Source organism: Solanum dulcamara, chromosome 11 (genome assembly GCF_947179165.1).
Source record: "Solanum dulcamara chromosome 11, daSolDulc1.2, whole genome shotgun sequence".
Classification (NCBI taxonomy): domain Eukaryota; kingdom Viridiplantae; phylum Streptophyta; class Magnoliopsida; order Solanales; family Solanaceae; genus Solanum; species Solanum dulcamara.
The window spans coordinates 54,119,989-54,134,620 of NC_077247.1; the positions used below are offsets into that span (position 1 = coordinate 54,119,989).

At 33.7% G+C, this 14,632-nt stretch overlaps 2 protein-coding genes across 2 annotated transcripts; one reads left to right on the plus strand and one right to left on the minus strand.

The window, feature by feature from the left end:
- Nucleotides 1–781: 781 nt before the first annotated feature.
- Nucleotides 782–6,859, plus strand: LOC129872381 (sugar transporter ERD6-like 6). Its single transcript, XM_055947369.1, has 18 exons — nucleotides 782–1,142; nucleotides 1,240–1,302; nucleotides 1,791–1,880; nucleotides 2,223–2,282; nucleotides 2,381–2,446; nucleotides 2,538–2,603; nucleotides 2,721–2,796; nucleotides 3,119–3,183; nucleotides 3,263–3,355; nucleotides 3,486–3,566; nucleotides 3,691–3,775; nucleotides 5,084–5,130; nucleotides 5,205–5,267; nucleotides 5,354–5,413; nucleotides 5,538–5,597; nucleotides 5,714–5,773; nucleotides 6,239–6,353; nucleotides 6,438–6,859. The coding sequence occupies exons 1-18, from the start codon at nucleotides 951–953 to the stop codon at nucleotides 6,548–6,550; spliced, it is 1,455 nt and encodes a 484-aa protein (XP_055803344.1). The 5' UTR covers nucleotides 782–950; the 3' UTR covers nucleotides 6,551–6,859.
- On the minus strand, nucleotides 6,703–10,516 carry LOC129872382 (uncharacterized). Its single transcript, XM_055947370.1, has 4 exons — nucleotides 9,544–10,516; nucleotides 7,413–7,502; nucleotides 7,251–7,318; nucleotides 6,703–7,002 (listed from the first exon to the last, which is right to left on the minus strand). Exons 1-4 carry the CDS (start codon nucleotides 10,246–10,248, stop codon nucleotides 6,867–6,869), a joined length of 999 nt encoding a protein of 332 aa, XP_055803345.1. The 5' UTR covers nucleotides 10,249–10,516; the 3' UTR covers nucleotides 6,703–6,866.
- Between the last annotated feature and the right edge of the window lie 4,116 nt (nucleotides 10,517–14,632).

A 14,632-nucleotide genomic window follows, 5' to 3' on the forward strand; every position in this document is an offset into this window, starting at 1 on the left:
TTTTTGGTCCCACGGTAATAAATAATTGTTAATTTTAATTGTTGTGATATTAAAAAAATACGTTTAATTTTCAATTAATTGAAATTTGTGTTTTCGATCTCCTTATATAAGAAATATGTTATGTTTAAAATATATTTGAAACTATATTAGTGTCGGATATGAAGTAATAAAACAACGTAGATTTTTTAGGAATCACATAGTGTAAATGGCTAATTACCATTTTTCATACCCTTTTTCAATTTACAGAAATTCTTAAAAACGTGATAATCCGGATACATTAATTCAGTAATTCAGATACATTAATTAGTAATTCGGATACATCAATTAGGGATTCAGATACATTAATTAGGGTCTTATGTATCAGCAGGTAACATTTAAAGCATGATACATTGAACATATAAATAATTTATGAATCAAAATTAATGTATCCGAATTACTGAATTAATATATCTAGATGAAACGAAGAGATTTTGAAATTTTTTAAAATGGATGAGAGTAATAAAAAATATGATAAATAAAAGAGTGTAATTATGTAATTTTTCCTAAAACAAACTTAATATAGCATAAGAATAATTAAGTAATGAAACAATTGATAATGAAGATAAATTCGTGGACAAAATCAAAAAGATCAAACCTGCACGTTTCAATTATTTGAAGGTCAGTTGTGCTTAATCGGTTAGTAGAAGGACTAAACTTATAATTAACCAATAATTGAGGGATCAAAAATGCTATTAAAGCAACAAAAAAATAAACTGAAACCATTAAAAGGAAGTTGAATAAAAAGATTGTCCATCCCGCTTCTATTGGCGCTGGAGTGTTTCACCGTTATTTTAGAGTTAGTTGCGAAATTGGCGCCATTAACGACTTCATGAATAATCCCTTTCACCATCTTTCTCCTCCTTTGATCTTTCACCTTCACCCTAAACGGAAAAAGAAAACACGGAGGAACGATGAGTTTCCGAGATGATACCGCCGCCGACGACGGGCTTCGGAAGCCATTACTGCATACCGGCAGCTGGTATCGGATGAGCTCCCGCCAGTCCAGTATGATGGGCTCCTCAGCCCAAATCCTCCGCGAATCTATCTCCATTTATCTTTGTGTTCTCATCGTTGCATTAGGTCCTATCCAACTTGGCTTCACCGTATGACGATTAATTTCTTCACCACTTTGCATTTGCAGATACAAATTTTATATCTCTATGTGATTAATTATATTATGGTTGATTTTGTAATTTTTAGTGTGGTTACTCTAATCCTACCCAGTCCGAAATCATCAGCGACCTTGGACTTACAATTTCAGAGGTATTTTTGTCTAAGTACTTTTTTTTCCCAGTTTTTGTGGGTGTATTTGGTATGGCGAAATTAGTTTTTCATGGAAAATGTTTTCCCATGCTTGGCTGGTGAGTGAAAAGTATTTTATATATAACTTTATATATTGAACATTAATACTAATAATATCACCTAGCAAATGGGAGAGTGTTTAATTAGACAATTTAGTGTCTAGAGATTGATAATAATACTAGTTGAAGTAAGTAATATGAAGTTACAATTGAAAATAATTATAAGGAAAATGACTTCCTGTCGGAAAATGAGTTTTCCATGGAAAACACTTCCCTTCTTATCAAACACACCGTGTATCTAGTGTAGAGAAGCTACAAGTTCTAAACCGGACTGGAATGAAACGGTGTGCTATGCAGGACTTTCCTTGAAAAAGTTCGTAGGTGGACTGTTTTGTTTAGTATCTTCTTACTGATGTATTGTTAAACATAGTGTTACTTTTTCATGGACAGTTCTCGATCTTTGGATCTTTAGCAAATGTTGGTGCAATGGTTGGCGCAATTGCAAGCGGTCAAATATCAGAATACATTGGACGAAAAGGGGTATAATTTGAAGGCACTTTCGACTGTTTAGTCTTGTATTCTTAATGTCAATAAAGGAATTTTGATAAAGGACATACTCCGTGCACAAAGTATGCCTAACTAATGCGAGGTAGTAAGGTGCGCCTATGTAGTGCACAACCTTTCTTTCGCATTTCTGCAAAAAAGAAAAAAAAATGTTTTCACACATCAAATCTGTGAGCTACATATCACCGAAGGAGGAACTCTACCGTTGTTCTACAACTCGCCTCAACAGAAGTTCGACACTATGATAATCTTTTCTTTTTCTTTCTTTGGTTCTTTAGTAACTTTTCCCAGTTACCTCATCTTCTCTCTGAAATGCAGACTCTAATGATTGCATCAATTCCTAATATTATTGGATGGCTTGGCGTTTCATTTGCCACTGTAAGTGATTAGTTGTTATCTCTTGCACATTCTGGTCGAATTTGCATTTTTATAGGTAATTAACTTGACCATATGTGCCCTTTTCCCACTTTTAACAGGATGTCTCATTTTTGTATATGGGAAGGTTGTTGGAAGGTTTTGGTGTTGGCATTATTTCCTATGTGGTAATCTAAGTGTTCAACTTCTGTAAATGTTCTTCTTGAAGTTATGGTTCATAGTCGTGCTTGCTGGAATCTTCTTGCCTGTTATCTGCAGGTGCCTGTATATATAGCAGAGATTTCACCTAAAAACATGAGGGGAATCCTTGGATCCATTAACCAGGTTGGTTTTGTATTGGGATTTACAAGTTATCTCTGGTCACTCATTCCTCTAGGTTTTATGGATATAAATAGCTCATTTTTTAATAAAAAGGGAAATAATTTGATCTCTTGGCATTAGCTCTCTGTCACAGTGGGGATAATGCTGGTATATCTGTTGGGATTATTTGTAAGCTGGAGAGTGCTTGCTGTTATAGGTGAGCAATACGGTTTTCCTTATTAAAATTAGCTTAATAGCAAATAGATTCCCTAACCATTTGGTGATTGACAAATTGATTGTTATCTTATTAACTTCTCTATTCTTAAAAACAAGTTTTTCTTCTTTCTAAAATTCCCCTTCCTTCTAGAAATTTCTGAAGTTATTTTTTATCTGCAAGTTCATTGAAGCAACTCAAAAACATTAAATGAGCTGATGTTTTTCTGTTATAATGTGAAGTCACTTGTATCCTTGATTTGAACATATTTAGTAGTAAACCTTTACGTTAGTAAACTTTTCCAACTTATAATTCCTCTCTGCAGGAATGTTGCCATGCATGATTTTGATACCTGGTCTATTTTTTATACCTGAATCTCCTCGTTGGTTGGTATGAGTTCCAAACTTATGTTTGTCACAACTAGGTTTTCATTGTTATGTTATACTGATGTCAACACCGTATTATTTAGGCTAAAAATGGGATGAATGAAGATTTTGAAACTTCTTTGCAAGTTCTACGGGGATTTGACACAGATATATCCTCAGAAGTGAATGAGATCAAGGTAATATGTTGAACATGTTTAATGATGATTTCTCAACTATTTTGAACCTCAAATTGCACTGTAGAAACTTCTTGCAATGAAAACTGCTAAAAATGTGTTCATGATCATTTGTTTCTCCTGTCTGTCTCAGAAATCTGTGAGATCATCAGCTAAAAAAGTTACCATTCGATTTTCTGAGCTTAAGAGACGGCGATATTACTATCCATTGCTGGTACAAGTTTGATTTGGATTCTTTAATTATGCTGATTTATGTCTGGTATCCTTGACTAGACAAGGACTTGAATTGAAACCCCTTACTCTTGTCAAGACTCACTTTATTGGCTGATTTTATTCAGGTAGGTATTGGACTACTCGCACTCCAGCAACTCAGTGGAATTAATGGTGTTTTATTTTATTCCAGTAACATCTTCAAATCTGCTGGTCAGTTCAGTTCCTTGATTATCTGTAGAAATGCATACCAGAATCATCAAATGATTTAATACTGGCAGTTACAAGTATTATTGTGCCGTTCTTTTTGTTCTTCACTCTGGTTGGTAGAAACAGATAGGAAGGTAACACTCTGGATACAGAAATGGGAAAAAGAATTCCAAGTTTTGCATGAAGAGTACAATGAATTTCTTCCTCTGCATCCTGGATAACACCCTGCAATAAATATGGGGGATAAGAAAGACTTCGTTTTGTGAGCAGGGGGGAGCTCAAAAGAGAAAGTTTGAAGTTCTGAACTATCAACTTATTCCATCTCAAAAAGAAACTATTAACTTATTAATCAGAAGAGTGTTAAAGCTATAAACTGTAAAGAAACCGTAAATCACCTGGTAAGATCAAGCCCACCTTGAAGGTACTCTTGAAAGCAAAAACACTATGTTGACTAAACACAATAAACAGTTTCTTTTTAAGTTGTTTTGAATTTTTATTTTGATGTTTGTGAAAATGAAGTTTTGATATTTATGTCCTTTTTAACTTCCTTCCAGTACTTCTTGCTTTTGCTTGAACGTATGCCTGGAAAATCTGGTTGATGGAAACTGATATGGAACTTGGCCATCTAGATCTGTTAGCTCATGACTGTCCATTCAAATATGCCATGCCTTATGAACTATTCATATCATTTTGTTGGTACCTGAGAAATGATTCCCATGTTTGTGTTCCACAGACCACAGTCCTTACTCAGTTGTCTCGAAATAAATAGCTAAAAATTGTGAAGTGCCATCTGTGATGATCTCTCAATCTACGGTAATATATCATTATCCAGATTCACATACACCGCAGTTCCGTAAGGTAATATGCCATTAACCAGATCCACACACACCACAGTTTGGGAAAACAGCTTTACCAAACACCAGCTAGAGACATGTATATTCATTCATGACCCAACCATGTTGTAGCATGATATCCACCTTGAACATAAATTTTGATTACATTGTCAGAAAGAGGTGATGAATTGGAGAATTAGACAACAAAAAGTCAGGACCTTATCAGGATGAGGTTTTTGTAGTGGAATCAGTAAATAGGCACGTTACTACGAACTGTGATCTTAATTCTACATTATGGCGTGCAGTTTCCCACTCCTAGAAGGTATCAGGAGCCTAGCCTTCTCTTTATTTACCAAATTAATTCCAGGTGTATCAGAATTGGATTGTATGCATAATACCACCTATTCATAGAGACACTATGAAATGTTACAACTGGTTTGACATATTAGTTTAAATGCAATGCTCTTCAAATGTGCAGGAATATCATCCAGTAAAGCTGCAACATTTGGTATCGGGGCTATTCAGGTAATTCCCCTCCCTTGGATCTAATGTTAGTTTATATGTATATACTATTCTAAGTTAATATACATCTTTTATAGGTTATTGTCACTGGTATCTCTGCATCACTGGTGGACAAGGCGGGACGTAGGCTACTCCTCATTGTGAGTCCTTACAGTAATTTCACGTGAAATTTCTATTTGCTGAAAAAGAAAACAAATGGATAAATTGCTTATACTCTTTTCTTCAGGTATCCTCATCTGTAATGACCGCTAGTAGCTTCCTTGTTGCAATGGCATTCTTCTTGAAGGTCAGTGAATTTACATTCATAATAATTGATCAAGCAATTATCTGAATTTAATGAGATCTCTTTCTTCTTGTTGGGATTGACTTTCTTTTATTGTCACTCCACAATTCTTTTCTACACAACCCAGGAGTTCACCCCTGAAAATTGGCATTCATTCTTTGCAGTATTGTCTCTGGTTGGACTTGTGGTATAGTTCCTGTCTCACCTTCTATTGTTCCTAGCCTATGATCCCCCCTGCTCTCATCTCTGTTCTATTTTTGGATTCTGGCATATCTGAGACCCTTTACCTATTAATATTTACAGGTCTTGGTGATGGCATTTGGTGTAGGATTGGGATCCATACCTTGGATCATAATGTCTGAGGTATAACAAGGCTAATCTATAGTTCAGGAGACCAGGAAAAATATATTTTCCTAAACATGATTAAAGATAGAGCATAGATGAAACTTGTAACATTCTCTGGAGAACGTGGTTGAGAAATTTTGAGGAAAAATTACAATAATGATCACCCCTTTTAAAGGTGATGGTGTAAGTGTTAAAGGAAGATCAAGCATTATTGCAGGTTTCTTTAACATATTAAGTGCTGCATAACTGCCAGGATGCTCGTGTGCCTTCCATACGGATTTTTGGTTCAATTTTTCTTCCTAAAAAATATTCTTACTGAACTTGAGATGTTCTTCAAGGACACTAGCTTAGGTTATATAATACTCTTTAATTTTTAGGATTCAAGAGCCTCACTACTCTAATAAATAGTCCTTTTGCACGACAATAGGAAGTGTGGTCTGTTTACCATCTTTTGAGACGTCGAGTTTTTAATTGGTTTTGCAGATTCTGCCAGTGAGCATCAAAAGTTTGGGTGGCAGTGTTGCAACTTTGGCCAATTGGTTTTCAGCATGGCTTGTTACAATGACAGCAAATTTGCTTTTAACTTGGAGTAAAGGAGGTTTCTCTCTCTCTCTCTCTATATATATATACATATATATTTGTATCATGCTTGGACCGACTCTAAACACTGTAAATTTGACAGGAACATTCGCTATCTATGCACTGGTATCAGCTTTTACGGTGGTTTTTGTGAGGCTTTGGGTTCCAGAAACCAAAGGGAAAACGTTGGAAGAAATTCAGCAGTCCTTCAGATGATACAAAATAAAATTGCAGTAAGACGATTAAATGGAACAAGTGATGCATTTCCAGGCAAACTGAAAACTTGTTTTGTTCCACATTTACCATGTACCACTCTATATTGTCTTGTCCAAGAAGTTTTCTGGTGTACCGCTAATGCTTGTGGAGAAAAAATATGCATTTTGCAATATATATTTGTATTAAGACAGCAATTTTAAAGTCTCAACCCCACATTACATAGTTACTAATATTACAGAGGAAACACGAAGTTGTTTTGCTTTCCATAGACAAAAAGTTACATGATATAAGATAGTGAACTTTGTGGTACTGTCCTTCAGTTTTGGGCTTTTTCTGCATGCAGGGAAGTAAGGAACTGCTTGAGACACTTGTTATAAACGCAAGGTCGTTCTAGGTGAACCAGATGGCCTGCCTTTTCAATGCCATGAAATGTAGTCTTGTCGCCTAGTTGACTGTCATCAAGTAATGCAAAACAATCATCAGGTTTATTCAACTTCTCTGTGGCACTTCTAGTAAATTATTGATGTAGTAGTTTAATTTAAATACACGGGCCATATATCAAAGTGATGCATTGCTGAACGACTTATTGCTGTAACTTTTGTGTAAATAAGTTTCTGATGGGAGATCTTGTATACCACTATCGGAGCTCATATGTTGTTTGAGTTTATAATGTAAGGGCATGTCAAGCCTGAAAACTTACTGTTTCATGTTCTGAGCAAGCTCCAAATTGAAAATTTGATCATTTTTACCCCAGAGGAGATGTATTCTCTGCCAAAAAGATGGAAAAATGGTTAGTACTCCATATGTTCCCTAGTTCATTGTGTGAAATATTGAAGAGTAGAGCTCATGAAATTCCAATTACCTGTGGAAAATTTGGAATAGTTGTTTCTTTGTTGCTCACCACCAAGCCTTCTAGTAGCTCTCCTCTTTCTTTTCTGTTGGTGAACATTACCTGACATATTGTCAAGAGAGGGAATACGATGACATCAATGTTGTTTCATATTAAAAAAAAAAAAAAAGGGTCCTGCTGTGACCACAGTCCACAGGGGTCAATTGTACGCAGCCTTACCTTGCATTTCTGCTCGAGGCTGTTTCCAAAGCTTGAACCCGTGACCTCCTTGTCACATGAAAGCAACTTTAGCAGTTACTCCAAGGCTAGTATTAATATAATACAAAATTCCTCCCTGGGATTATTAATTTTAATTTCACCAAGTTATGAACATACTCTTTTAATATTCTCGAAAGAAACTTGAGAGACTTTCAAGAATTCGTTTAAGAAACTTCGAATTTCATTTGTCTTGCACTAATGGGTCTGAAATTGACCAAGCGACTTTTATGAAAACTTACCCCTCTGAAATGGGTCACTTGGTTTATTCTAGTCATTGGCATATATGTGTGAAAAGTTTTTAATATCAGCACTTATGATATGTCGATTAAATAAATAAATAATAATAATAATAAAAAGATGGGTCGTAAAACGGTAAAAGTGATTAGGTGTAGTTGGTTGAGCAAACTAGCAGTGATGCCAAGAATGAAACATATGGGTGGATGCCATGTGTAATAAACATAGAAATTATGCAAGTCTCGGTGGTGCCTTTTTTTATTCTTAATTAATGGGGGCCGGAAAATGTTGACAAATGTAGGGCTGTTCACGATTTTGGTTAAAACCAAAACCAAATCGAAAATTTAACCAAACCGAATAAAAAAACCGACATTCAAATTGGTTTGGTTTGGTTTGGTTTTAAATTTGAATAACCGATAATATTTGGTTTGGTTATGGTTATAGTAAAAAATAACCGAATAAATAACCGAACCAAACCGATAATTATATACATAAAAATTATAATTATTTATATGTATAATATTAGCTTTTCATAAATAATTAAAAATATTTTATACCTTTTAATTGTTAATTTAATTTTAATATACTTATTATGTCCAACAATCCAAGCCCAACTCTCTCAACTCGAAGCCCAACTATGTGAATAGCCCTAGAAAGTAAAAACCCTACTCATTCTTTTCCTTTTACATTTTCACTTCCAACTATGTGAATAGCCCTAGAAAGTAAAAACCCTACTGTTTTGAGCATTGATTAGTTTGGAGCTTAAGCTAAGGAAGATGTACTTTTGATTATATTATGGTCTATGGATTCTCTAATATCTAGTTAGTTTAGTTTAAATATGTAATTTTTTTATTTATGGACAAAGTTGTTTGTATTTTGGAACCCCTATTTGACTTGCTCTTGTAAATATAAACTACGTTGCAAGTTTGGTGGACCTAATTTGCCATCAACATGTCTTTCCGACAATAAACTGAAAAACCGAATCAAACCGAACCAAACCGACAATAACCAAACCGTGGTTATTATTTTACTTGGTTTGGTTATGGTTTTAGATATTTAAAAACCGACTAAGTTGGTATGGTTATGGTTTTAATCAATAACCGACCCAAACCGAACCATTAACACCCCTAGACAAATGTGTACAATGTTGCATATCTTCAAGTTATTGCCAAGTGGGAAAATGTATGCCATAATGTCGTGAAGTCATTAATGAATCGAATTGGGCTTACAATCTCCTCTCTTATTTTCTCTGTCTTCCCTTTTAGATCTTTTGTTGGCAAATAAAAATAGTTTAAAGACTTATTGTTGTATATAATGATGCCTCTACCAAACCTTCAAAGTATGAACATTTTGTTTACCATTAGCTGATTCAGTGAAGAGAGAGCATTAAAACCACGCGCAATTATATACTATACCGTGACAACAAACTAAGTACTGTAATTAAATTACGAATTTATATTTTATACATTGATAAACATGCGTCCGAATTCACATGAAAAACCAAGTATTTTGATTCTCATGATGGATCCATGTGAAACAAGGAGAGGTGTGAGTTTTGTTATATTCATGCAAGGAAAAGTAAAAGAAAGAGAAGCGAAAGATGAATAATTGAATAGTATTTTAGTTTAAGAGTAGTAATAAATAAACTAACCTCGAGAAAATCCCTGTGAAGGCGATCAGGGAACCAAAGCTTCTTATAAGCAGCCACTTTTAGCAGGGACTTAAGACCCTTAACAGAAGTAGGCAGCAGCAGCTCCGAAGAAGACGAAAATCCCAAACCATTAAGTGTCGTAGTGCTAATCGAATCAGTCATAGCCAATATCGAACCAGACACAACTAACGCCTCAACTAAATCAGGAAACATTTCGGCCATCTTAAACGCCACCATTCCTCCATAACTAAACCCAACCACTATGCAATTCTCCACGCCCAATTTCCTCAATCCTTTACCCAAACACTCTGCTTGAAAACCCGGGGATCTATCGGGGCTATCCGTAACTGATCCACCGAAGAAAAGTAGGTCCGGTACATAAACAGAGTATTTTTTAGTTAATGCGCCGATTTGGAATTGCCACGTCACGATTCCTTCGCCGGCGAAGCCGTGGATTAGTACGACTACGGGTTTGTTCGGGTCGGGTTTGATGGTGGATTCAGGGGAAATGGAACATTGGTTGTTGGAGAAAGGAGTGGTGGTTGTGATTTTTTTGTTTTTCTTTGTTTTTTGAATTATGGTTTCAGAAGGAACCCAAAAGTTCATAATTGTGCCTGGCTCTATCTCTATACTATGAGGTTTGATTCCAGCCAATTTCATTAGGCCATGCAACAATGGCTTTTGTGCTGCTACCAAGTTCACCATCTTTTCTCAATTTTTTTTTTTTTTGAATGTTTGTGTGTGTATGGAGGAATTAAGGAGAGAGGTGAAGTGGAAGAGATGAGAAGAAGGGGATTTTTAAACTAAGAAATGGAAGTAAGGGTAGGTGTTGGGTTGTTATCTGTTGTTCGTCAATAAAGATGGGAACTTATATTATACAATTCAATTACCAATGATGATGCATGCAGTTGGTATTGTTGCATCTACTTCTAGATTGTTGCTATAATTCTATTCTTAAGTGTATCTCTGTAAGTTCACCAAAAATTTCATTATATCTACTTGTGAACTAGTTGACGTACTTGTATCTTCTTACGATAAATGACTAAACAACCCCAAGCCCCACAAACCAAAACAAGAAAGAGAGAGAGAAAACAGAGCATCACTACAGGAATTTAGTCTTTGTGGCAAACAAAGTCGCCACAAAAGACCATATAGTTGCTAGAAAAAGCTTCGCTAAAATCCTTAATTTTAGACCAAATTCGTGTTTCTTATAGTGTTACAGGCACGAACTCAGACGAAATCAAAATTTGAAGTTTATGGATTCGAAATTTTAGAATTAATAGGATTTAAGCTAATATTTTACACATATTCAACAGATTTCTTGAAACAAATATAGAGTTTCGATCAAAGTTATTGGGCTCGGCTAAACTCATAATTTGTATACTAGCTCAGCCTCTTAGTGTGAAAAGTCTATTTAGTATGCCTCGAACAATTCTCACCTCTAGAATTAGACCCAAAATTCATTTTTTCTTATCAACAAGCATTTCAAAAATGTCATTTATAACGCTACAAAAAGTCAGTCACAACACGTCCCATATAATTGCCTCTAAAAGCCCTAAAACCCCTATTTTTTGTGGTGAGTGAAGACCAAATGAATCGCCAACAATGATTGAATTTCTTGTATTGAACATTTTTTGTGTTCGATGTCTAGTACTTGTATTTTGAGTTCAAGTAAAACACTTTCTAATAAAGACGACTTTATACTATAAGGCTTAAACCAAAAACTTATTTTTAAGGATGAACGCAAATTAATGATCAAGTACTTACCATTTAACCACAATTTCTGTGGTCGCAGTAAACATTGCGTATTTGCCTTGCTATGATAACATATAATTATGATGAATTATATATTGCAAGTTGAAATAACATTGTGGCCACAATTCACAATTAATAAGAACCATATATAGTACGTAGTTCAATGAAGAGGGCCTTCTGACTTCCATTATCTTATTCAGCAAATTAGTCCCATCCATTTTAGCTAACAAGTTTATCTTGCATTACAATGAGGTGAACTTCTTCATGATAAAACTTGAATCTACCTTAGAATTTAACTAATTACTCCTAATTTTTACCTCTTAATTAGATATGTTCTCTTCTTCAAATCTAACTATATATGTCTATCAACTCTTGATCTACCATGCTAGATGCTACTATATTTTGGTCTTACATCCACTTCAAGCTCACATAATTTTTGTTGAACTGGTCAAGAGTGATAGCGGAATGATTTATCATCAAACCGCTACTACGTCTAAATATACTTTTTATTATAGCTACCAATTTCACATGAGAAAAATATTATTGTTGCGGCGCAGTTATCATGGAACTTATGCGGTTCGCCGACGTACGTACTTTGTCCCATTTTTTGAGTCAATTAATATACAAATTTAAGTGTCAATTGATACATCTTCAAAGTTGGAGGACATAAATATCAATTGAGGTCAAATTAAAAATATATATATTTATTATATCTATATAAATCTATATTCGTATGTTTAGTTGAACGGGACATGCATATATTGATTGAACGGGACATACATATGTTGAAAGAGACTTCCAATGCAAGTATTTATGATAATTTGCCGCAAAGAGAAAGAGAAGCTGAATGAAAACTGTCAGGATTTAATGCATATACACTTAAATTAACGTTTTGCACACCTCTACCGATGCATATAATATATACTCTCCGCCCATCTTAACTTATCAATTATATTAAAAATAAATATCCAATAATACTTGTTAAATTTATAAAATTAAGAGATAATTTACACTTAATTTCTAATTTATCCTTATCATTAATTTATAGTCATTTTCTATTACGTTTTTTAAGATATTATATTTATTATATTCAAAGGATGATATGGTAAAATTACCCTTTTATATAGTTTCTTAAGAATTGTGCAAAATCAATAATGGATAAGTAAAGATGAAAAGATGAATTGGAGTAAGAGTAAAAAAATATATACCGGCACTATAAAGAGTTTAAAAATATGGATACACGGCACTGTAAATAATGTTAGACCATCTCATCTTTACTTGTTGGCAGATAATATATATTATATCTTATTTTCAAAATTTTAAATCTTACTATAAGGAAGCTTATCTATGAATATCTGTTGAATGATTTCCTATATAGTGATAATGTAAAAAAAAAACTGTTTAATTTACACCGACGCTTCTGTGTAAAACATTAAATCCATAAAACAAACGTGCCAGCAAGACAATTATCACTTTTTGGCCTATTTGACAGAATCTAATTAAAGATATGTTTAAGCCTTGGAAGAAACCTGCAAGCAAATAGCCATGTAGCACGCAATTGAAGTACTTCCTTCAATTATCAAGCTGTGGTGAAAGACATCAATAGATTGATCATTCAAAATTAAGGAACATTTTTTAGTACACTTGGACAAAAAATTTCAAGATCATTATTAATTTGGCGATTTCTTGCACGTCATTTAACATTTTTTATGGCCTTGATGGGGTCAGTTTACTTTAATTTGAACACTTAACTATTAATTGAATAGTGATTAATTATTTGTCTACCCATATAATACAAGGTTGTTTAAATTTTGATCAACCGCACTGCCTACTCCGACCCACATGCATCGATCCCTTTCATTTGTGTAGACTTTTTTTCTTTTTTTGTTGGGTAAGCCGATAATTAAGAGGGAGAGTGACTATACGAGAAATGTGGTTACACATTAATAGTGCATGACGACTTCTCTCTCAAGCTAACGCTGCTCCACAAATGATAAATAGCGATTTTATTCACTTATTTTATTTTAGGTCACTCCAACTAGTATTTGAAGTTTATGTGTTATTCTGGTAACTTTAAATTTGAATCGCATTGTAAATATCCTGGTTAAATCTATTGATGGTATAGAGGTGAAGTTTTAGTTTCTAAATTTTGATTAATTGAATATGTTGCGTTGGGGGTATTGTTTTGCATCGTTTTTTATATGATTTTCTTCAAATCAGGGGTTTTGTTGTTGATTCGATATATGATTCTTATAATAAAATGTGGTCAAGGAGAATTAATTATTGAGAATACTAAATAGCCGCACATATGATTAATCAACAATCAACAAGGTCAAAATTTAATGTGTTTATATAGCTATTGGGAAAAAGTTGTTTTTTCATGATATATGTAGTAATTATTTTACAGAGAAGGAGTAATATACATATATATTGAGTTTTTGTGAACATGTAGCTAGATTATACTCTAGATTTATCATCGACTTTAATTTAAGTACTATAGGTATCTTATTACAAAAGTTTGACACCTCTAAGGAATCTTAGTAAAACTTTTTGTCAGCAACTTATTATCTTGGTGGTGGTTCTTTTAATTTTAATGAAAAAAAATTGGACGGAAATATCTTTATATTGAGTGGCAAATATGATAAAAAATACTTTGGCAAGTGGAATCAAAATCGATGAATTGCGGTACGTATGCAAGTCACGATAAATTAATATGACTTCACCCTATATTTAGTTTGATTGTCTTGTTCTGAGTAATAGGATCATCATGTTTCAAGGCAACTATTTTAGAATTATAATATGCAAGTCATGATAGACATATACAACCTAATTGTATTTTTAAATTACTCACAAATTATATTGAATTGTTATGTTATAACTTTAATAACGGCTTCTATTACAAAGATGAATTTATCATTTGCCTAACCCTTAAAAACAAAATACACCTGTTTTTTTTTTTGCAAGAGTAAAAAAATGGGTATTTTACTTAAATCTCATAGTGAAAAAGTCCAATTATAATTTATTTCGACTTTTTTGGTAATTATCCGAATTTCCTCTTTTTTCCAGATTTCTGATACATACGAATGACTCTGATACATCGCGATTTGATACATAAGTCCTTTTCATGATATATCGCTAGTTGATACAAACCAAACATTGTAATATCAATAAAAACTTATGAATCAGCGTATAACACCTAATATATCATGAACACAACAAAAATACCAGTAAAACCTGATACATTTTGTGTTTGGTTTGTATCAACTAGCGATGTATCATGAAAATGACTTATATATCAAATCGTGATGTATCAACATCATTCCTATGTATCAAA